This window comes from Lithobates pipiens, unplaced genomic scaffold, assembly GCF_037356315.1.
Source record: "Lithobates pipiens isolate NorthernLeopardFrog02 unplaced genomic scaffold, aLitPip1_a1.2 Scaffold_27, whole genome shotgun sequence".
In the NCBI taxonomy this organism is placed as follows: Eukaryota; Metazoa; Chordata; class Amphibia; order Anura; family Ranidae; genus Lithobates; species Lithobates pipiens.
Genome location: NW_027507788.1, coordinates 227,212,876 through 227,235,806, shown reverse-complemented (window position 1 = coordinate 227,235,806; position 22,931 = coordinate 227,212,876). Strand labels below are relative to the sequence as shown.

Sequence of the window (22,931 nt, the reverse complement as noted above, 5' to 3'; positions counted from 1 at the left end):
TGATGTGAACAGTGGCTACCGATACAAAGTTAATGTTATTAAGGTGGTTGTGCATCGTCCCAGGCTCAAGTTTCCCCTTGATAGGCGACATTTATGTTTTTACATTTTACCCTGAGAGGAGGGGTATGTTGTTCTTCTCTCTTTTATTTTTCCCAGCAGACTGTACTCTGGGGTGTCTGATGTTCTACATTATATGATAATTCCGATGTAAAGCTGCCGAGGAGAAGGCAGAGATTGAATTTAGGATGCAATAAAAAATAAAAGTGTTGAAGATGAAGGGTCCCATTCATGGTGGAGCACAATACGTCATGATTGGAGGTGTGAAGGGTCATTCATGAGGATGACGGCTGTATTATCTTCATATACATGCAGGAAACATTCCATCTGATAACATTAAAGGGATTAATTTCATTTCACAATGACAAGAGCCCATTGTATGGCATTGTCCTTCACTTCCTGCACGGCCATTCATGATTGTTGGTATTGTGGGTACTAATTGGGGCATCATCTTCATCAGCAATCCACAAAAATGGCAATTCCCCAAGCAGTGGACCTTTCCGTCCTGGACAGAGCGGGCATGTCCAACGTAAATGGTCCAGAATGGCGAACATTATGGTTCAGATACATAAGAGGTTTCAATATTTTATTACAACTTAGTGATGGGCGTAGAATGTGAACAGACGGCTCGCCCCTTTATGTCGATGAATGTTACACATTACCGTGCGCTGCGTAGGGCAACCTATTCCAAATGAAGGGGTGGGCACGCACCTCGGCGGCCTACAAATTGGACCTTTTTTGACAACACAGAGCACTGCACTGCTATGCAGAGCACCTTCGTTGGCAAAGTGCACTGGGGTACCAGTAAGAATGGGTACGCCGTACGGCACCATCACAAGTAGCATGCGGTGCCTCACGATACGGTTGTGTGCAATGAATCGCGCCAATGTGAATGAGGCCTTAAAGCTGAACTATCATAATTACCCCACACTTGTGGACTGGACAAGTCACAGCCCATTGTTTGCAATGGCACCCACCAGTCACTATATAAAGTATCTGGGCACATTTTAATAGATCTAATACTATAAAATCTCTTATAAGATAATTCCCCGTCCTTTTATATCTGAAGCTTTCATTAAAATAACACCTGGTGATCCTGCCATAAAGATTCTTCAGGCACTTCCCACTGTAAGATCACAACAGTGATGTCACTAGGGTTGGTGTCACCTGGTGCAGTAAAACACGGTGCCACCTTACCCCCCCCCCCATAGGGCTCTCTCCTGTCTAGCCTGCCACAGTGCCCTGCAGGGCGCCAGTCAGCCTAATTTTGAGCTGTTGGCCCATGGTCAAGTTGCATGCCCCAAACTGGCTCCTGTAAATGATGTGGTCAGTGCCAGATGGGGGTTGGATATCACTGCCTACTTGATGGTGTCACCCCTCTGGCGAGTGTCACTCAGGTGCAGTCCAGACCCCCATAGCGATGCCACTAGACGACAACTGTGGCACTGGGCAGGCTAGTTTCGAGCCGGCAGCTCATGGTCATGGTGGGTGCCCCAAACCGCCCCCGGCAATTGATGTGGTCGGTGCCAGATGCAGGTGACACCATTGTGGGGGAATATCACTTCCTGCTTGATGGTTTCACCCAGGTGCATTGTGCACCCCCATAGCGACACCACTGGATGACAACTGTGGTGTAGACAGGCTAGTTTCGAGCCATCAGCCAAATTGGCCCATGTAAATGATGCGGTCAATGCCAGATGGGGGTGACACCATCGCGGTTGGATATCACCTGCTACGTGTCACCCCTCTGGTGGGTGTCACTCGGGTGTAGTCCACACCCCCATAGCGATGTCACTGGATGACAACTGTGGCATTGGGCAGGCTAGATTCGAGCTGGCAGCCCATGGTCACGGTGGGCGCCCCAAACCGGCCCCTGTAAACGATGCGGGATGCGGGTTACACCATTGTGGTGGAATATCATTTCCTACTTGATGGTTTCACCCGGGTGCATTCCGCACCCCCATAGCGACACCACTGAATGACAATTGGGGCGTAGGCAGGCTAGTTTCCGGTCGGCAGCCCATAGTTATGGTGCGCAGCCCAAAGCGGCCCTTGTAAATGATGCAGTCAGTGCTGATTGGGGTGACACCATCGCGGTCGGATATCACTTCCTACTTGATGGTATCACCCCACTGGCAAGTGTCACCTGGGTATAGTCCACACCCCCATTGGGGGCGATGCCACTGGATGACAACTGTGGCGTAGGCAGCCTCGTTTTGAGCCGGTCACAGTGCGTACCCCAAACCGGCCCCTATAAAGGACGCGGTGGGTGCCGGATGGGGGGTGACACCATCGTGGTAGGATATCACTTCCTACTTCATGGTGTCACCCCTCTGGTAGGTGTCACCCAAGTGCAGTCCACACCCCCGTAGTGATGCCAATTGTGCTCCTGCATTGTCACCCTGGTGGAGACTACAAGCGCCCCCCTGGTGACACAATTTGCGAAGACATGGTCCACCGTTGTCACTATGAGGACGCCAGTCCGGAGCGATATGCAGCCGATGTCGGCAGTGTGCGAGTAGACAGGAAGTGTCTGAAAGAGGCTGGAGGAGATCAGCAGCACTGAGATTTAAAAAAATAAAAATGGAAAAAAGGTGAAAGCGAGATTTTATTTAAAAAAAGACAATTGTTTATAATACACAGTGCTTTATCAAACAAAATGTTAGGTTCATATCTACTTTAAGGATGGTTTAGGGAAGGAAGGGTAACACCTAGAAGTGGCACATCTATGGTGTCCTACTGCAGTGAATGGAGTGGCAACCTCGGCCAGGCCACGCCCCCATGGCAATTGTGCTGTTTTTATGTATTAATAAAATGTATATTTTTAATAATTTTTTTCAGTTGATTTAATATGCACCTTAAAAATCCCATAAATCTTCTACTTTCCATTCACACAATGCAGGTTCAATGGAGCACATGCGTCCCTGAGCCACTGGCAGGGCAGTAAAAACACATGGCTGGGCCACATTTTTTACCATTCCCCATAAGCTGCTGTCACAATATTTTGCCTTCAATGCGGCCCCTTTGATTTTCAATGAGGCCTCTTTGCCTTCAATGAGGCCCCTTTGATATTCAATGCGGCCCTTTACCTTCAATGCAGCCCCTTTGATTTTCAATATGGCCCCTTTGCCTTCAATGAGGCCCCTTTGTCTTCAATGAGGCCCCTTTGTCTTCAATGAGGCCCCTTTGATTTTCATTGCGGCCCCTTTACCTTCAATGAGGCCCCTTTTGCCTTCAGTGTGGTCCCTTTTGCCTTCAATGCAGCCCCTTTGATTTTAAATGCGGCCCCTTTACCTTCAATGCGGCCCCTTTACCTTCAATGAGGCCCCTTTACCTTCAATGAGGCCCCTTTGCCTTCAGTGCGGCCCCTTTGCCTTCAGTGTGGCCCCTTTGCCTTCAATGCAGCTCCTTTACCTTCAATGAGGCCCCTTTGCCTTCAGTGCGACCCCTTTGCCTTCAGTGTGGCCCCTTTGCCTTCAATGCAGCTCCTTTACCTTCAATGAGGCCCCTTTGCCTTCAGTGCGACCCCTTTGCCTTCAGTGTGGCCCCTTTGCCTTCAATGCAGCTCCTTTACCTTCAATGTGGCCCCTTTGCCTTCAATGCAGCTCCTTTACCTTCAATGAGGCCCCTTTACCTTCAATGGATGCGCTTGACAAGTGGCACTGCCGGCTAAGGGCCGGTTCACACCACATGCAGTCCAGTGCGTTTTTTTTCTGCATCAAAAACGCATGTAAAGTAGGTTATATTGTTTGCAATGGCATAGTTCACACCGGTGCGGTCAGTTCCAGAAAAATAAGTAGAACACGCTTTCCTTTTTTCCTGCACTGGACTGAACGCACCTAAACGTACCAAAAACGCACTGGAAAACACATGTTTTCATTGAAGGTTAAGAAAAAAGAAGAGGGGAAAAAACACACTGGAATGTATCAAAAGCGCGCATGCAGAAAAGCATGCATTTTTGATGTGTTCCAATGCATTTTCCCCTCTTCTTTTAATACAGAAGTGTGTGTTCCACTGCGTTTTTGATGCATCTTTGGTGCATTTTTGATGCAGACCAATGCATCCCCCCCCTCTTTTTTCTTAACCTTAAGGGCCAGTTTACACCACATGCAGTCCAGTGCGTTTTTTTTTCTGCATCAAAAACACATAGAAAGTCGGTTATATGCGTTTAAATGGCATAGTTCACACCAGTGCTTGCAGTACAAAAAAAAAAAAAAGAAGTAGAGCACGCTGCATTTTTCCTGCACTGGACTGTACTGTACACATGTCCTTATTGAAGATTAGGAAAAAAGAAGAGGGGGGGGAATGCACTGAACTGCATCCAAAACGCACTGGAACAAGGAAAAGCATCTGGACTGCATCCGGACTGCGTTTCTGTGGTGTGAAGTGGCCCTAAATACGGTCATGTGTTTTCCAGTGCGTTTTATGATGCAGTTCAGTGCATTTTTTCTTAACCTTAAATACAGACACGTGTGTTGTAGTGCATTTATGGTGCATTTAGGTGTGTTTTTGATGCGTTTGAGGGCAGGTTCACACAATAGAAACGCAGTCCGGATGTTTTTCAGGTGCTTTTCTACATGCATGCTTTGTACGCATTTTAGATGTGTTTTTTGAGTGCTTTTTTCATGAAGTCCAGTGCATTTTTTAAATACAGACGTGTGTGTTCCAGTGCGTTTTTGGTGCATTTGGGTGCGTTCCAGTGCGTTTTTGATGCGTTTGAGGGCCAATTCACACCATAGAAACGCAGTCCGGATGTGTTCCAGATGCTTTTCTACATGCGCGTTTTCTGGCGCGTTTTAGATGTGTTTTTTTTTAGTGCTTTTTTCATGCAGTCCAGTGCATTTTTTTAAATACAGACGTGTGTGTTGCAGTGCGTTTTTGGTGCATTTTACAGAGTTCCAGTACAGTTCAGTGCAGGAAAAATGCAGTAAGTTCTTCTTTTTCCTGGGCCTGAAACGCACTGGTGTGAACGATGCCATTGGAAGCCATATAACCTACTTTCCACGCATTTTTGATGCAGAAAAAAAACCCTGCATCAGACTGCACGTGATGTGAACTGGCCCTCAAAACGCGCATCAACATGCGTCACCACCAAAGAAAAAGGAAACGCACGTTGACGCATGACAACGCACCTGCCTAACGCTACCAAAAAAAAAAAAAAAACAACAACCGCACACACACACAAAGATGTAAATTGCCGATGGATCTGCATAGGGAAGTGCCGGCTGAGCGAGGTGTGAAGGACGCTCATTATGTAAAGTGACTGACAGCTCCTTTCATGTCTCCCCCACCATTGATGAGTTGATGAAATCTCCCCGGCTGAATGGTGATAGGTGGACAGGGTGACCGGCCCCTCCCACTGACAATAACACCTCCCCTCCTGACTACACCTCCCAACTAAACAAATGTGTCCTCCACCAGTGACATGGCACAAGTGCTCACTCCGGCTCCCTGACCACTCCAAAGGGTTTTTTTCTTTATTTTTTATTTTTTCCTTGAAATTTGCCGATTTGGTATTTTTGTTTTATTTTTGAACCAACGAGCCGATTTTATTGGGCGAGATGAAGGAGAAGGCTGTGGAGCCGGAGAGGGCGATGGGCCGCCTTTCAGGATGGAAGAGTTGGGATCACCTTTCCGTGATAGACGAAGTGCTGATGACAACTGAGGAGTGGAAGGTAAATATTTGAGACGTGAGCCGGGCTACGCCGGGGGGGGGGGGAATATTCCACCATACACTGTACAATCTGCTTATATCTACCATCGACTATGTAGTGCAAGTGCCTGCCTGGATTGGATACAAAATGCTTTCAATTGTTTAGGTTTGTCCTCATATTTCATCGTTTTATTAAGTCTAAGGGCTCGTCCAGATTGTTCTATGAATGGCGATCTGTGTTCGGATCGCTCTTCAGAGGCGGTGAGCCATGGCTTGAACCCACGCTGCAGCCATAGGCATTGCACACTTTTACGGGGCATTTGCAGAGCAGCCTCCATTCACTTGGATGGGTTGCGCTCGGCGGGCGGAAAGTGACGGCAGAGGAGGGGTATTATTGCTGCCACAGCTCGGGAGCGAAGCATCATGGCTATGGTATATGTACACCTTTAGATGCTGCCTCTGTAGCTAAAGGGGAAGCGGTCGGAGGGGGGGTGGGGTGGTAAAATCACAGCTCAATCACAGGATTAACTGCCCCTCAACCGCTAGCGTGAATGAGCCCTACGAGAGATTGCCTAGTGTATGACCAGAGTAGCGGTTGATCGATAATGGAACAAATGGCTCTCTATGGGGTAAGCTACACAAGTAAAGTGTAGTAAGAATCAGTCGCAACACAACCAGCGTCCTATGCGATCATGTGAGGTTGATCGCTAGTATGTTCCACTTGTGTATCTGACTCCATAGGGAGCCATTTTTTTTTTTCGAATCCCGATTCGCCGCTTGCAACTTTCTGATTGAGCCAAACATCCTTTAGCTCCCAACCCCCCATTCACACCAGTGCGATTTGTCATGCGATTTGACAATTACAGATCGCATGACAAGTCGCACCCTATTGCCGGAACCGTCCAAAAGGCTGCAACTCTGAAAAGGGTCCCTGCACTCGTTTTTGCTGATTTCATTGCAACTTGCGTAGACTTCTGATGTATGAAGTCGCCAAGTCGCAATGAGATCGGCAGTGCAAATCGCACTAATGTGCGGCTTCGAAATCGCACTGAAGTATCAAGGCTGGCTGGTGGGTCAACGCAGAATTTTCCAACCATGTGGGCAAATACTAAGTTTGGCTATAGACAAAGGCCGGGACAGGAGTTGGGCAGGAGGGGCCGCTGCCCTTTGGCGCAATGGTTTACTGTAGGGATGGGGGCGCCTTCCTTCTGTTACAAGGCTTGTCAGTGCCCCGGGCGCTGGATGACCTTGTCCCAGCACTGGTTGTACGCTATATAGCATTTCAAATTAAAATTTGCACACAAACTCATGGACTTTACTGAACAATTATGCCGTGTACACACAACCCGACTTTCCGGCAGACTAGGTCAGGCGGAATCAGTCCGTCGGACATTACGCTCGTGTGTGGGCAAATCTGATCGTTTTTCAAATCTGTCTGACCGACTCCATTCCTATCGGGAAAACCGTTGGTCTGTGTGCTGGTCCGACAGGCCAAATACGACGCAAGGGCAGCTATTGGCTACTGGCTATTCAACTTCCTTTTCTAGTCCCGTCGTACGTCATCACGTTCAAAACAAACGGTCTTTCGAATGGACTTTTTCCGTTCGTGTGTGTGCAAGTCCTTTTGTTCAGAAGTCCATCGAAACTCCGCCGAAAGTCCGTCGGACCTGGTCTGCCTGAAAGTCCGGTCGCGTGTACGCGGCATAAGACATTCCTTCATTCCAGAAAAAATGTTCCGCCCTCATCCAGTTCAAGGGGGATCTGAGATTTCTAATCCTGTGTGATGAAAGATATCGATCGTGGATTTATTTATTCCTTTCATTGATTTGGTGATGATTATAGGATGGTTGTGTCTTTGTAGTATGGACGGTTTTCCTGTAATACTTTCATTGGGTGTAGTTGTAGAGAGGGAAATGTTTCAGTTTGTTTCGTTTTGTATATTATTGTTTGTTATTTTGTATTTGTTTATTCATTATATTGATTTGGTGATGAACATTGCAGAATGTTTGTGTCTTTGCAGTATGGACATTTTTCCTGTAATACATTTATTGGATATGGATGTTGTAGAGCGGAAAATGTTTCAGTTTGTTGTGTTTTGTATATTATTGTTTGTGTGGTATTTGTTTTTGTATTTGTTTATTCATTTCATTGATTTGGTGATGATTAGGGCCGGTTCACACTGCGGGCGATGCGAGGCGACACGACTCGCCTCGCCGCTATCTTACAAGTCGCCCCCGATCTGTACAATGGAACCGTTCTGAGAGGAGCGACTCGAGTCGCTCCGACTCAGAAAAAAGGTTCCTGTACTACTTTCAGGCGACCTCGGGGCGACTTGCATTGACTTCTATACAGAAGTCATCTGCAAGTTGCCGCTGAGGTCGCGGCAGGTCGCTGCGAGGCAAGTCAGTGTCGCCTCGCATCGCCTGCAGTGTGAACCGGCCCTTATAGGGTGGTTGTGTTTTTGTAGTATGGACGGTTTTCCTGTAATACTTTTATTAGGTGTGGAATGGATGTTGTAGAGAGGGAAATGTTTCAGTTTGTTGTGTTTTGTATATTCTTCATGTTTATTGAGCATTTGTTTCTGTATTTGTTTATTCTTTATATTGGTTTGGGGATTAACATTATAGGATGGCTGTGTCTTTGTAGTATGGACAGTTTTCCTGTAATACTTTCATTGGGTGTAGTTGTAGAGAGGGAAATGTTTCAGTTTGTTTCCTTTTGTATATTATTGTTTGTTATTTTGTATTTGTTTATTCATTATATTGATTTGGTGATGAACATTGCAGAATGTTTGTGTCTTTGCAGTATGGACATTTTTCCTGTAATACATTTATTGGATATGGATGTCGTAGAGGGGAAAATGTTTCAGTTTGTTGTGTTTTGTATATTATTGTTTGTGTGGTATTTGTTTATTCATTTCATTGATTTGGTGATGATTATAGGGTGGTTGTGTCTTTGTAGTATGGACGGTTTTCCTTTAATACTTTTATTGGGTGTAGAGAGGGAAATGTTTCCGTTTGTTGTGTTTTGTATATTATTGTTTATTTGGTATTTGTTTATTCATTTCATTGATTTGGTGATGAACATTGCAGGATGTTTGTGTATTTGTAGTATGGACAGTCTTCCTGTATGTGTCGGTTCACACAGGGGCAGCTTCAAAGTCGCCCGACTCTCGTTTGACTCTGAAGCCGCCCTGTACAGCGCGACTTCAGCACAGCTGCTTGCAAAATGATTTCTGTATAGAAGTCAATGCAAGCCGCTCCGAAGTCGCCCCCAAAGTAGTACAAGAACCTTTTTCTAAGTCGGAGCAATTTGAGTCGCTCCTATTAGAACGGTTCCATTGCAATGCATGGAGGGCGACTTGTCAGTTGGCTAAGTCGCCTGACAGGTCGCCCCTGTGTGAATCGCCACTAATACTTTTATTGGGTGTAGATGTTGTAGAGGGAAATGTTTCAGTTTGTTGCATTTTGTATATTATTGATGTTTATTTGGTATTTGTTTTCGTTTATAATTTTTTTATTGATTTGGTGATGAACATTGCAGGATGTTTGTGTCTTTGTAGTATGGACGATCTTCCTGTAATCCTTGTATTAGATGTAGATGTAGAGAGGGAAATGTTTTTTGCATTTTGTATTTTTATGTTTATTTTGTATTTTGTTTCTTCATTTCATTGATTTGGTGATGAACATTGTGGACGGTTTTCCGGTAATACCTTTTTATTGGGTGTAGATGTTGTTGAGAGGGAAAAGTTTCAGTCTGTTGCGTTTTTTTGTATATTATTGATGTTTATTTTGTATTTGTTTTGCAGTTTGTTGTATTTTGTGTGTTCTTGTGATACCTCTGAATAGAATAGGACCGTTGTATATTGAATTTGAAGGCTCTCTGCAGGGTACAGTCTGGTACTCTGCGTGTCTTTTATGTATTCGCAGTGCAGAGAACAATGGCTGACCATAAACACCGGTCCGGTAGGTGGGTGTTATCCAATCACATTGTACAGTGAACATGTCCGGTTAGATCGCCCAAGTGTGCTTGTGTAACGGTCAACTTGGACTTCTACGTTTGTTTTGATGTGTGTGTTACCCCAAGCATTACCATACTGCAATGTGCCTTGCCCACACTGTAGCAAGTTGCAATGCATGGTAGTGCATAGTTACAAAAATATAAAAAAAAGGCTTTTGTGCAATTTTAGATATGCGCTAGCTTAGGTTGACAGCACATTCATGTTGCTTTAACACAATGCACATTGATGTGCAACACAACATGCGTTACTAAACTACAAAGAACTAAACTGACCCTTAAGCCCCGTACACATGGGCCAAATATCGGACAGTTAAACAGAACCCGGGCGCATGGGCGTCCGCAGGTAGGGACAAGGGGGGTCAAGTGCCCCCCCCCCCCCCTGGAATCAGGGATGAGATCTTAAATTCAACACAGTTCCATCCCTATCGGGGTGCGGGCAGCCCACACCCATGTGCAACCCGCCAGTGGGGTGACACCATCAAGGTTCTGCCAAGCCCCCCTATCAGTGTAGCATGACTGCGGGCTCTTTTCCCTGCTCAGTCCAGCAGAGAACCCGGTGGCGGTGCTATCAGGTATCCCCTGGTCACCCCCCTTTCTCCTGTCAGGGAGAAGAGATGACAGCTCTCACCAGGTTCCTCGCCCAGCTTCCTGCCCGCTCTGTTCCTTCCCTATTGGCCATAACTGAGGGCCAATCAAAGGAGACTAGGAGAGGAGAGAATCATAGGACATGTAGTCCCAAAGATTGGCAGCCCCATTTTCCACAGGGAGGAGGATACCGCTCGATCGAGAGATTGAGAGACTGTAGCCTGGGAAAAAAAGCTGAGGGAGAGAGTGCTACAGGAAAAAGAACAAGGATTGTGCTGGGCAGAAGCCAGAGAGAGAGAGCCACGCTGCCCAGCACCACCAGAGAGAGAACTACACTGCCCCACACCACCAGAGAGAGAACTACACTGCCCCACACCACCAGAGAGAGCCATGCTGCCCAGCACCACCAGAGAGAGCCATGCTGCCCAGCACCACCAGAGAGAGAACTACACTGCCCCACACCACCAGAGAGAGCCATGCTGCCCAGCACCACCAGAGAGAGCCATGCTGCCCAGCACCACCAGAGAGAGAACTACACTGCTCCACACCACCAGAGAGAGCCACGCTGCCCAGCACCACCAGAGAGAGAAAGACTGAGTCACTGCCAGGGTACATACATGCTACACTACTGACCAGACACCCCCGGGGCGCGTAAGCGATCGTCCAGCCGGAGGGATCACTGGTGTTGTTTCGCTGGGTCTGGTAAGAGGGCCTGTTGGCCATTATCCATTACTTATCCTAGGGATTGTACTAAGTCTGCAGTCTCTGACCATGATAATCTGATAATGACATTGTCGAAAAGGGGCGGCGCATGGGTGACCCTAAAATTATGCCCCCCCCTTGAAAAAAGTTCTGCGGACGCCCATGCCCGGGCGACCTATGGTCAGTATGTACGGCAGCCTGACCTACAGAGGGACTGATTGCTGTCGGTGTCCCCGTTCTCTCTGTTTGTCCTGGAGGCTGCAGTCACCGAGGCTGAAAGTGATGGGAAAATCCCAGAACTTGAGTTGTCACCAGAAAGGAATCTGGAGAAATATTCAATGGGGATTTCTTTTGATTGTTGTTGGAGGAAGGAACATCCAGAAAAGAATGTGAAGGTAAATCCCCCAAAAGGCATCCAGAGTTTCTGCTCTCGGTTGTCCATTACATTGAAGTGTCTCCAAAGCCAAAACTTTTCTCTCCTGTTGTGTCTACAGGAAAGAATGTGACTGCCAACAGGACACACAAAAAAACCTGTGCTAACCATTTCCTTCTCCATCCCCAAAAAATGTGGCTTTAGGTATACTTTGTAATTGGTCATTATGGGCACATCCAGTCCAGGGGGTGACGGTGCATTTTATGGATTTTCATGGCCTCCTACTGAGAGATTAGATACTGGAGAGGACTAGCATTAGGACAAGCCTGGACAACCACTGAAGAGGACATCAAAGCCCCACCTGCACTTGAAGTCACCCAGCTGAACCATGGCTGCTGATAAGGCGGTACAGCTAGCTCTTCTGTGCCAGGCCCAGGCACCTTCCAAGGTTGGAAGACCAGCTGTACTGCTTTACTGTTCACACCGATCCTCTTTTGGCTCCCCCTTCAGTGTTTCTGGCTTCTCCTCTTCTTCCTCCTTCTGGGATAGGTACAGTATCTGCACCCCCACTCTGATCACCCCTACCCTGGTGCTGTCTGCCACCCCCACACCCCACCCTGCAGCACTGCTGGCTTCCCTCCTTTCCTCTTCTCTCCTTAAGGGCTTGTTCACATGTACTTTGCTGTCTGAAGATCAGTCCGCATTTGGGTTGCTCTTCAAAGGCCATGTTAATTTCAGGAGAAATAAGAAACCACCGCTGCAGGTCAGTCCACCAAGAAATTGCTCGTTCTCCAGGCAGGTAGAGGTCCCAGGTGCAGGCTGATTGCACAAACCAAGTAGATAAAGGATGAACAAACTCTTGACCGCCGCACTCCGGATCAGATGAAAAGTAAAAAGTGCCTTTATTTCTTCAAACTAAAAAACCTCACATCACACAAATGACAGCAACAAAGGGAAAAATAAAAAAAAATAAAAACTGACGCGTTTCACGCTAAAACTAGCGCTTACTCATAGCTGAGTAGCTCAAGTAGCTCAGCTATGAGTAAGCGCTAGTTTTAGCGTGAAACGCGTCAGAAATTTTGTTTTTTATTTTGAAGAAATAAAGGCACTTTTTACTTTTCGTCTGATCCGGAGTGCGGCTGTCCAGAGTTTGTTCATCCTTTATCTACTATGTTAATTTCAGGGTGGGGGTCACTGTCTGGTAGGCTGTACAAGTCCCCATGATTTCTAACAGCAGCCCTGGGCTGGATCAACTCACCTGCTGCTTTAAGAGGGCATTGAATCCTAGGAGCCGCCCCTGTGTTTGCTGTTTTACCATGGTCAGGACAAGGCATCTCAATAGTTGTGGATCCGCAACACCTTGACATTCGAAGTCCTCACACACAATGCCCCATGCTGTGAGAACATTCGTTTGCATTGCATCAAAGAACTAGGAATGTGCACCTGTGCACGTTCCTAGTTTCCATACCCCTCTATCAAACTGACAGCTTCGCCATTGAATTATTATTGAGTTACCCGACGCTGATAAATTTGGTCAGGGTACCTACCTAGGTGAAAGGGTTGTACAAAGATAGCGCGCACAGCCCGATGCAGAGGGAACCATTGTCCAAATGGTCCAGTTTAGCACTTTAATTTTCCAGTATAGCAGAAGATTGCATTTGATTGGTTGATCCAAGCAATAGCTCTTCCAGAATTTTGCACCAAATGCCAATGGCAGCGCAGTCTAAAGGTGTGTCTGTGTATTTCCTGGATAATGGAAATAGTGTCCGCCATTATTAGTCAGCAAATAACCAATACCACCAATCAGCGGGCTCATTGTAAATGCTTTGGATGTGGATTTGAACGCTCCTCCTTGTTTGTGTTTCCAGCAGGTTTATTTTTACCAGTAGATATATAGAAGGGGCTGTAAATTGTCTAGCTTGGGTTAGACTGTGTTTGTTTTAGCAAACTGAGGCTGAAAGGCGAGTGTTTGTGTTGATTTGATGGCTGCTGGTCATCCCAGAAGTGTGAAGCTCGGTGGAATGTTGGGAGTTATTGCGGAATTTGGTCACCTGCTTGTTGTGGATTCGCCGCGGCTGGCCGGCCAGTTTATTGTCTTCATCAGCCTTTCTCAACCATTTTACCCCCAAAGGAACCCTTGAAATAATTTTTAGGCCTCAAGAAACCCCTACTAAGATCAGTTACATTGGTGGTGGTCATTGGGAAAATGCCCCATACATTGGTGGGGGTCATTGGGAAAATGCCCCATACATTGGTGGTGGTCATTGGGAAAATGCCCCATACATTGGTGGTGGTCATTGGGAAAATGGCCCACACATTGGTGGTGTGCATTGGGATTGCATCCAGTGGGGTGGTAGTATTCCATTCAGTAGGGTGTTAGTATTATATCCAGTGGGGTGTTAGTATTATATCCAGTGTGGTGTTAGTATTATATCCAGTGTGGTGTTAGTATTGCATCTAATGGGGTGTTAGTATTGCATCCTGTGGGGTGTTAGTATTGCATCTAATGGGGTGTTAGTATTATATCCAGTGGGGTGTTAGTATTGCATCCAGTGGGGTGTTAGTATTATATCCAGTGGGGTGTTAGTATTGCATCTAATGGGGTGTTAGTATTGCATCCTGTGGGGTGTTAGTATTGCATCTAATGGGGTGTTAGTATTATATCCAGTGGGGTGTTAGTATTGCATCTAATGGGGTGTTAGTATTATATCCAGTGGGGTGTTAGTATTGCATCCTGTGGGGTGTTAGTATTGCATCCTGTGGGGTGTTAGTATTGCATCCTGTGGGGTGTTAGTATTGCATCCTGTGGGGTGTTAGTATTGCATCCTGTGGGGTGTTAGTATTGCATCCTGTGGGGTGTTAGTATTATATCCAGTGGGGTGTTAGTATTGCATCCTGTGGGGTGTTAGTATTGCATCCTGTGGGGTGTTAGTATTGCATCTAATGGGGTGTTAGTATTGCATCTAATGGGGTGTTAGTATTATATCCAGTGGGGTGTTAGTATTGCATCTAATAGGGTGTTAGTATTATATCCAGTGGGGTGTTAGTATTGCATCTCATGGGGTGTTAGTATTATATCCAGTGGGGTGTTAGTATTATATCCAGTGGGGTGTTAGTATTGCATCCAGTGGGGTGTTACTATTGCATCCAGTGGGGTGTTAGTATTGCATCCAGTGGGGTGTTAGTATTGCATCCAGTGGGGTGTTAGTATTGCATCCAGTGGGGTGTTACTATTGCATCCAGTGGGGTGTTACTATTGCATCCAGTGGGGTGTTAATATTGCATATAATGGGATGTTAGTATTATATCCAGTGGGGTGTTAGTATTATATCCAGTGGGGTGTTAGTATTGCATCTAATGGGGTGTTAGTATTGCATCTAATGGGGTGTTAGTATTGCATCTAATGGGGTGTTAGTATTGCATCTAATGGGGTGTTAGTATTGCATCTAATGGGGTGTTAGTATTCCATAAGTTGGGATCTGGTTTCTATAAGTAACACAGACTTTTCCCCGTTCTGCTGCGATTAGCGGCGTCGCTCGGCGCCCAGGAAGGGGTTAATCAGAACGCCAGTCACACTCATTAACAGACAGTGAAAGGTTTCTTCCTATGAATGTGGAATACATTGCAGAACAGCAGCTGCAGCGCTCCGCTCCCCACCCCGTCCATGCAACTCCACCCCGCCGCCTCTTCTTAAAGAGACAGAGTCAAATCAGAGAGAGCGAAATAAAGAAGAAGGCAGGAATGCGATCGCCATGACATCACTAATACCCGTGTCAGCTATGCAATCTGCTTTATTGACTATTGACTTTCTGTGGGGTGTTGACACAAGACGTTGGTGTGTGCGTATCCGCCGCTCGGCCTGGGCGTGAAAGATGTGATATGAATTGTTGGGGAGACGATGCGGGCAGAATCCTCGGAGGGCTGGCGGTGTCGCATGCTGCAGGCTGTCCATGACACATAATGCGATTCCTGCCATTCCTGGGACGGCGGAGGTGAGTGCGTTCCCTACACTCCTTTGTGGTACCCAGAACCCATACACCATGGATCGGGGGGGGGGGGAGGGGGGGTCCTCTTATTGCTTTTATGATTTCCAGACTCTATTAATAGAAGTTTATGGCTCTGCTGCATGAACTGTCACTTCTTGGATAGCAAAGAGAGTCTCATTCCTCCTGTTGCATATGTATGATGAAGACTATTGGTCATGGCGTAGGGGCGGAGCTGGGAACTCAAGCACAGAGCTCTCCGTTCCAAATAGGTGTGAGAATCTGGCTGGTGATAATTCAGTTTTAGGTGGAATTACGCTTTAAGATTGGAACCCAGAGCTACAAAATTGGCTATGATGTCTCCCAACCTCATCCCTACATTCCCTACCCCCCATGACCATCAATGCCATGGTTCCTGGCTACCATTGGCATCCTTGCCATGCAATCAGGTGGATATCCCTCATATCTATAACAGGAGTTTAAGGCTCCATTGCATGGGCTGTCATTTCTTTGATGGCTGCAGAAGTCTCATTTCTCCTGCTGCACATTGTTAAATGAGGTCTACTGGTCATGGCGCATGGGCGGAGCTGGGCACTCAAGCGCAGAGCAATCACTCCGTGATAGGTAGGAAAATCTGGCCAGCGAGGGAGCCCTCTGATAATTCAGTTTTGGGTGGAATTGTGCTTTATGATTGGAGTCCTGATCTAAAAAGTATCTCCGAATGAAAGTACTTACGAATCATTGAGGAGTCACATTGTACCAAGTCAAAAGACTTAAAAATATAAAAAAGAAATGATAATGTGATATTTTATAAGTGGTTATTATTTTATATATATTTTATTATTATTTATTATATGTATATTCATATTTATTCTTTTGCCTTATTATTTTATTCCTTTATTATTATTATCACTATTATTATTATATTTTATTATTATTTGTTACATGTTCATATTTGATCCTTTGTTCTATTTTATTATTATTACAGTATTTTTTACATTATTTTAATTATATTTTTATTCACATTTGTTCTTTGTTTTATTATTTCATTCATATTATTATTATTATTATTATTTATATATATTTCATTCATATTTATTATTTTGTTTTATTTTATTATTATTATCTTTTTAATTATTTTTTTTTTTTTATAATTGTATTCATATATAGTATTTTGCTTTATTATTTCTTCTTATTATTATTTTCGGGTTCTTCTTCTTCCTCTTCTTCTTCTTCTTCTTCTTCTCCCTCTTCTTCTTCTCCCTCTTCTTCTTCTTCTTCTTCCTCTTATTCTTCTTCTTCTTCCTCCTCTTCTTCTTCCTCTTATTCTTCTTCTTCTCCCTCCTCTTCTTCTTCCTCTTCTTCTTCTTCTTCTCCCTCCTCTTCTTCTTCCTCTTATTCTTCTTCTTCTCCCTCTTCTTCTTCTCCCTCTTCTTCTTCTTCTTCCTCTTCTTCTTCTTCTTCTTCTTCTTCTTCTTCTTCTTCCTCTTCTTCTTCTTCTTCTTCTTCTTCTTCTTCCTCTTATTCTTCTTCTTCCTCCTCTTCTTCTTCCTCTTATTCTTCTTCTTCTCCTTCTTCTTCTTCTTCTTCTTCTTCTTCTTCTTCTTCTTCTTCTCCCTCTTCTTCTTCTTCCTCTTCTTCTTCTCCCTCTTCTTCTTCTTCTCCCTCTTCTTCTTCTTCTTCTCCCTCTTCTTCTTCTTCTTCTCCCTCTTCTTCTTCTTCTTCTCCCTCTTCTTCTTCCTCCTCTTCTTCCACTTTTTCTTCTTCTTCTTCTCCCTCTTCTTCTTCCTCCTTTTCTTCCACTTCTTCTTCCTCCTCTTCTTCTTCCTCTTCCTCCTCTTCCTCCTCTTCTTCTTCCTCTTCCTCCTCTTCCTCCTCTTCTTCTTCCTCTTCCTCCTCTTCTCCTTCCTCTTCTTCTTCCCTACACGCCTAGCTGGCATATCACGGTGCATGTGCGTGTAAGCCCCCTACAGTGCACAGGTGTGAGCCATCTCTGCGTTGTGGTGACTTACGTAGAAACGTTGTTGTAGGCACTTCTGCATTATAGTATATGTGTTGTCTTGTTGAAATGACGCACATAAACCTGCATGTTGTAACACACAGCGACATTCAAGGATGACATTTACATCCACATATGCAAATCCTCCCCGCGTGCCTCGGTCCTCCCATGTCAGTAATCAGTAAAATTCTCCTCTGCTCACCAAGCGTTCGCTCTGTTGTTGGGGACACGCTTCTAAAGGACGTCTCTTAAGTTTGCACAATAGCCCCGGCCGGCCATTGTCCGAGGAGCGGGAGGCAATTACACAAATCCGGAGATTCCAGGAAGGACCCGGAGTGTTTAGAATAGAAGGACCTGGGATTAGTCGGCTCCAGGGACCTGTAAGTGGAGAGATTGGAAGTCGCGTCTTTTGTCAGCAGAAGGTTTATCCCGTCTCACCCGGTGTCTGAAAACACAGATTTGGTTTGTGGCGAGGAACTCTAAATCCTTCCAAGTCATTCATATCAGTGGCTGCCCACCTTCTGCTTCATATGGATTTCTTCATTTACAAAAATTCTCTTTTGTTACAAATGCAAAATAAAATGGAGGCCCTGAACTCCAACTTGGCTTTTTTTTCATAGAACTCTTGTTAACTTGACCCCAGTCCCACAAACTGGGAGCCACCCAACTTCAGAAGCAAGATAGAGCTCCAAATGATCAGCTCAAAATTCCATAAAACTTTATTCATAAGACTAGCCTTAACCCCCCCCGACCTTACCACCAACCCCCAACACCAATTATCTCCCCAGCAGATCATCCTCACCAACCTTGTCTAGTACTGGAAGTATTGGGCCACCTTGGCCCAGATTGGTGCTGAAAGCTCCCAGATCTATGGAAATGCTGGCTCGGCACAAAGAATTGGACTAATGACCTTAACACTAACCCCAACACTAATGACCTCTGCAGATCTTCACCATCCCTGCCTGGTGCTGGAAGTATTTATGCCCTCTTGACCCCCAACACTAATAACCCCCCCAACCAGATCCTCACTAACCTTGCCTGATACTGGAAGGTATTGGACCCTCTTGGCCCAGATTGGTGCTGAAAGCTCCCTAATCAATGAAAATGCTGAATCCATAAAAAGTACTGGACCCCTGACCTTAACACTAGCCCCTAATACTAATGACCCTTGCAGATCTTCACCAGCCTTGCCGGTACTGGAATTATTGGTCCTCTTGTGCCCCCCCCCCCCCGAGATACTCATTAACCTTGCTTGGTGCAAGAAGTATTGGGTCATCTTGGCCCAGATTGGTTCTGAAAGCTCCCAGATCTATGAAAATACTTGATTGGCACAAAGTACTGCACTCTTGACCTTATCACTAGCCCCCAACACTAATGACCCGTGCCGTTCCTCACCAACCTTGTCTAGTGCTGGAAGTATTGGGACCTCTTGGTGCCTATCACTAATGACCGCCCCACAGATCCTAAACCCCCCCCAAGAGATCCACAGTAACCTTGCCTGGTGCTGGAAGTATTGGGAACTCTTGATGCTTGGGATCTGTTGGTGCCTATCACTAATGACCACCCCACAGATCCCACCCCCCCCCCCCAGAGATCCACACTAACCTTGCCTGGTGCTGGAAGTATTGGGAACTCTTGATGCTTGGGATCTGTTGGTGCCTATCACTAATGACCACCCCACAGATCCCACCCCCCCCCCCCCCCCCCCAGAGATCCACACTAACCTTGCCTGGTGCTGGCAGTATTGGGACCTCTTGGTGCCTATCACTAATCACCGCCCCACAGATCCTAACCCCCCCCCCCCCCCCCAGTGCTGGAAGTATTGGGACCTCTTGGTGCCTATCACTAATGACCACCCTACAGATCCCCCCCCCCCCCCCCCCAGTGCTGGAAGTATTGGGACCTCTTGGTGCCTATCACTAATGACCACCCTACAGATCCCCCCCCCCCCCCAGTGCTGGAAGTATTGGGACCTCTTGGTGCCTATCACTAATCACCGCCCCACAGATCCTAACCTCCCCCACAGAGATACACACTAACCATGCCTGGTGCTGGAAGCATTGGGCTGCCTTGGCCCATAGTGGTGCTAAAAAGATGATGTATGCAAATGCCGGATCGGCACAAATTACTATCCGAAGGTGATAGGTGATGGCTTTGGATGATAACCCGGTGTGTTTGCTCTCCTTGTTTTTAGGCTCCTGGCAGAAGAAGGAAGAACATGACGGAATTCCTCGGGGATGCAACTATCCCCATTCAAGAACCCCCCCAGAATCTCAGCGGCTCCCTGCCCAACAACGGCAACGACACGTGGAAGAACCGAGCCGCCAGCCGCTTCAGCGGGTTCTTTGGAGCTGGCACCGGGCCATTTGGGAAGGTAAAGAGAGAATTAATGAAACTTTGTATCAGTAAGTCTCAGATGTGCACACACTCAGCTTAACATGTCACTTAGTTGATACTGTCTAAGAATAAGTAGAGTGGGAGGGCAAGGAATGTAGAAACACATGATAATGCGATGCACTCTAAGGGAGTTATATTTTAAAAGATTTGCATTGCAGTTCTCTTAGTCAAAGTGCATGTAAATTTGTTCTCTGCAAACGGGGCGAGCAATGGATGTTCTTTAGGACATTTCCTGTGCTTAGCGACTGTTTTTCATTGATTTAATATGGAAAATGCCACATTCAACCACTAAATGGCACTAAGTATCATAGGCATTTGCGCCATCTAGTGTGCATTTGTGTATTGAGGGTGCTAGAAGGTGGGGGGAGCTCTGTGTTTTGGGGAGCTAGGAGGTGGGGGGAGCTCTGTGTTTTGGGGAGCTAGGAGGTGGGGGGAGCTCTGTGTATTGGAATGCTAGGAGGTGGGGGAAGCTCTGTTTATTAGGAGGTGGAGGGAGTCCTGTGTATGGTGGGGGGTGGGAGCTAGGAGTTGGGGAGATCAGTGTATTGGGGGTGCTAGGACGTGGAGAAGTTCTGTGTATTGTGGGGGGTGCTAAGAGGTGGAGGGAGCTCTGCGTATTGGGGCTGCTAGGAGGTGGGGGAGCTCTGTATATTGTGGGGGTGCTAAGAAGTGGGGGGTGCTCAGAGGTAGGGGAAACTCTGTGTATTAGGAGGTGGCGGAAGTTCTAGGGGTGTCAGAATGGGGGGGGTGTGATCTGTGTTTTGGGGGTTGCTTGGAGGTATAGAAGCTCTGTGTATTGTGGGGGATCTGTATAATGGGGGTGCTACAGGGTGGGGTTGCTCTACACTTGGGAACAGGGGGGAGCTCTGTACTGGGGGGTAGGAGAAGGAGGAGCTGTGCATCCATGCAACGGGGGTGCCCTGGGCACGGATTGATCTTTTCCTGGCACTGATGTCCATCCCAGGTTATCAGTCTTTGTTGGGAATCCATGGTGCTGCAGAACTCTCCTATGTACACAGACACCTTACCTGCCGAATATTCCCCGATTAACATCCTCATATCATACGACTGAGTACACAATATGTGTTCCCCATTTCCAGGACTACAAGGGGATGGTCGCGTTTGCCCCTCTTTGGCTTTGTTAGGTTAATGTGGAATGTCCATTGTGCTTCGCTGGTTTTTCACCTCCTTAATGTGACGGCAGGTAATGTCGTGTCACCCCCATTGCTATGCTAAGTAGGTCTTTAGCAAAGCCAGGAGAACAAGAGCTGCCAATAGAGGAGAACAAGAGCTGCCAATAGAGGAGAACAAGGGCCACCAATAGAGGAGAACAAAGGGCCGCCAATGGGCCGATTAGAGGCAGACGGCAAATTAATTGAAGTGGTTGTTCAAACACGTTGTGACAAGGCAAGTTTCGTGCGAAACCAGTCAGGGGTCATCTAGGAGAGCGAGCGCGCCTAATGAGGAGCTGTCATTTAAAGCAAACATCGCCATGATTGACTTTGCTCTGTGCGTTTTTGTTTTTGGCGGGTTTGGTGATATTCTGCCTGTCCAAAAAAAAATTAAAATATGCAAAACGCAGGTTTCAGGGTTTAAGGGGCCTCTTCACACCGTGTGTGTGCGGAGCTACGTACGTTTTCCCCGCACATGTAGTATGGTGGGAACAGAGTGTGGGGGGTGTGCAGAAAATTGCAGTTCAACAGGCAAGATGTGAATAAGCCCCATGGTGGAACTACAAATCCCAGCACCCCTTTCTAGGCTTCGAAAAGGGCTAAGACGGGGGTTCACATGCCTGGATGTCGGGAACATGCACAAAATTGCGCATTTTCCCGACACGCAAAGAAGCACAGACTTTTGCAATCTTCATTAGGTAACAATTGTGCGTCCCTGTACACCGGAGATCCCCCCCCCCACCCCCACCCCCTCTCAGGCAACGACATTTATCAGCCAATTCTCACTTATAGCGAAGGCTTTGATCTGCAAGTGTGTGTTATTTTATGCAATGAAGATTTCACACATCAGAATGACGTGCGCTCACTTGCCTAATGCCTTTTTTTTAACATCACAAAGGACCAATGCTTTCCGATGAATAAGGAATCTTATTCAATCATTTATTCTTTTTTGGATGCAGGAAGCACATGTAGATTTTAGTTTTTGTGTCACCTTCGGGTTTTTATTGATGCCATTGTCGCGTGTTAACATGCTTGCTGTACCATATTACCTTTTGTTGTAATCTAATCCTTTGGCCGTCTGCGCTTCACCACAATCGTCCGTAGTCCGACTCCTCATCAAAAACTGCCGAAGATAAAAATCTCCTCCACATTGTTTTATTGGAATCTGATTTTCTTTGTATGGGGAGGATAATGAACATATGGCCATTGTGTGGCGCAGGAAGCCGAGTCTGCGCTTTGTTATGCTGTTATATTATATGGAGCATTTATCTATATAAATATAAAGCCCAGAAACACCCCTATTTAACCCCTTGCCACCCGTGTGTCATACATGGGTAGGCTTTTTTTTTATATATATATATTTATTGAGATTTTCAGAGTATAATAAGAGATGCATGTACATAACATGCTAGAAGACTGGCCGTTGGGCTAACTTGTATTTGTAGGAGGAGTCTGGGGCTTATAATCCCCCCTCCTTCTAGCATTTCGGGTTCCCTCCCACCCATACCCCTGATACTTCATATATTTTCATATGCAGGGTATGCCCTCTTTTAAGCATACTCTTAGCCCCTGTACACACGGTCGGACATTCTGCCAACCAAATCCGTCGGATTTTGTCCGTCGGATTTTGCCCGTCGGATCTTGTCCAAAACTGTTGCATACACACGGTTGGACTAAGTTGTCGAAAAATCCGATCTTTCAGAACGTGATGACGTAATTTCGTTACGACGGGACTACATTCAGGCTAGTAGCCAATAGCTTTGATGTAGGAATTTGATCTGAGCATGCGTGGCACTTGGTCCGATCAAAATTCTCTACACATGATCGGAGTATGTCCGATCGGCCCAGTTGGTCGGGAAATATTTCCAACATGTTGGAAAATTGGGTCCGACGGATATTCCGACGGAAACAGTCCGATGGAGACCACACACAGTCGAAATATCTAACAAAACGGTCCGATAGGACACATTCCGTCGGAATCTCCGACCGT

At 46.3% G+C, this 22,931-nt stretch overlaps 1 protein-coding gene across 5 annotated transcripts in view; it reads left to right on the top strand.

Moving 5' to 3' along the window:
- PLEKHG5 (pleckstrin homology and RhoGEF domain containing G5) overlaps positions 1 to 22,931 on the top strand; it is a 504,862-nt gene that overhangs the window by 449,051 nt on the left and 32,880 nt on the right. For all 5 annotated transcript variants that reach the window (XM_077458334.1, XM_077458335.1, XM_077458337.1 and 2 more), the window contains one exon: positions 19,567 to 19,746. In XM_077458334.1, coding sequence (XP_077314460.1) covers positions 19,567 to 19,746 — 180 coding nt within the window. The remainder of the gene's footprint in view (positions 1 to 19,566; positions 19,747 to 22,931) is intronic.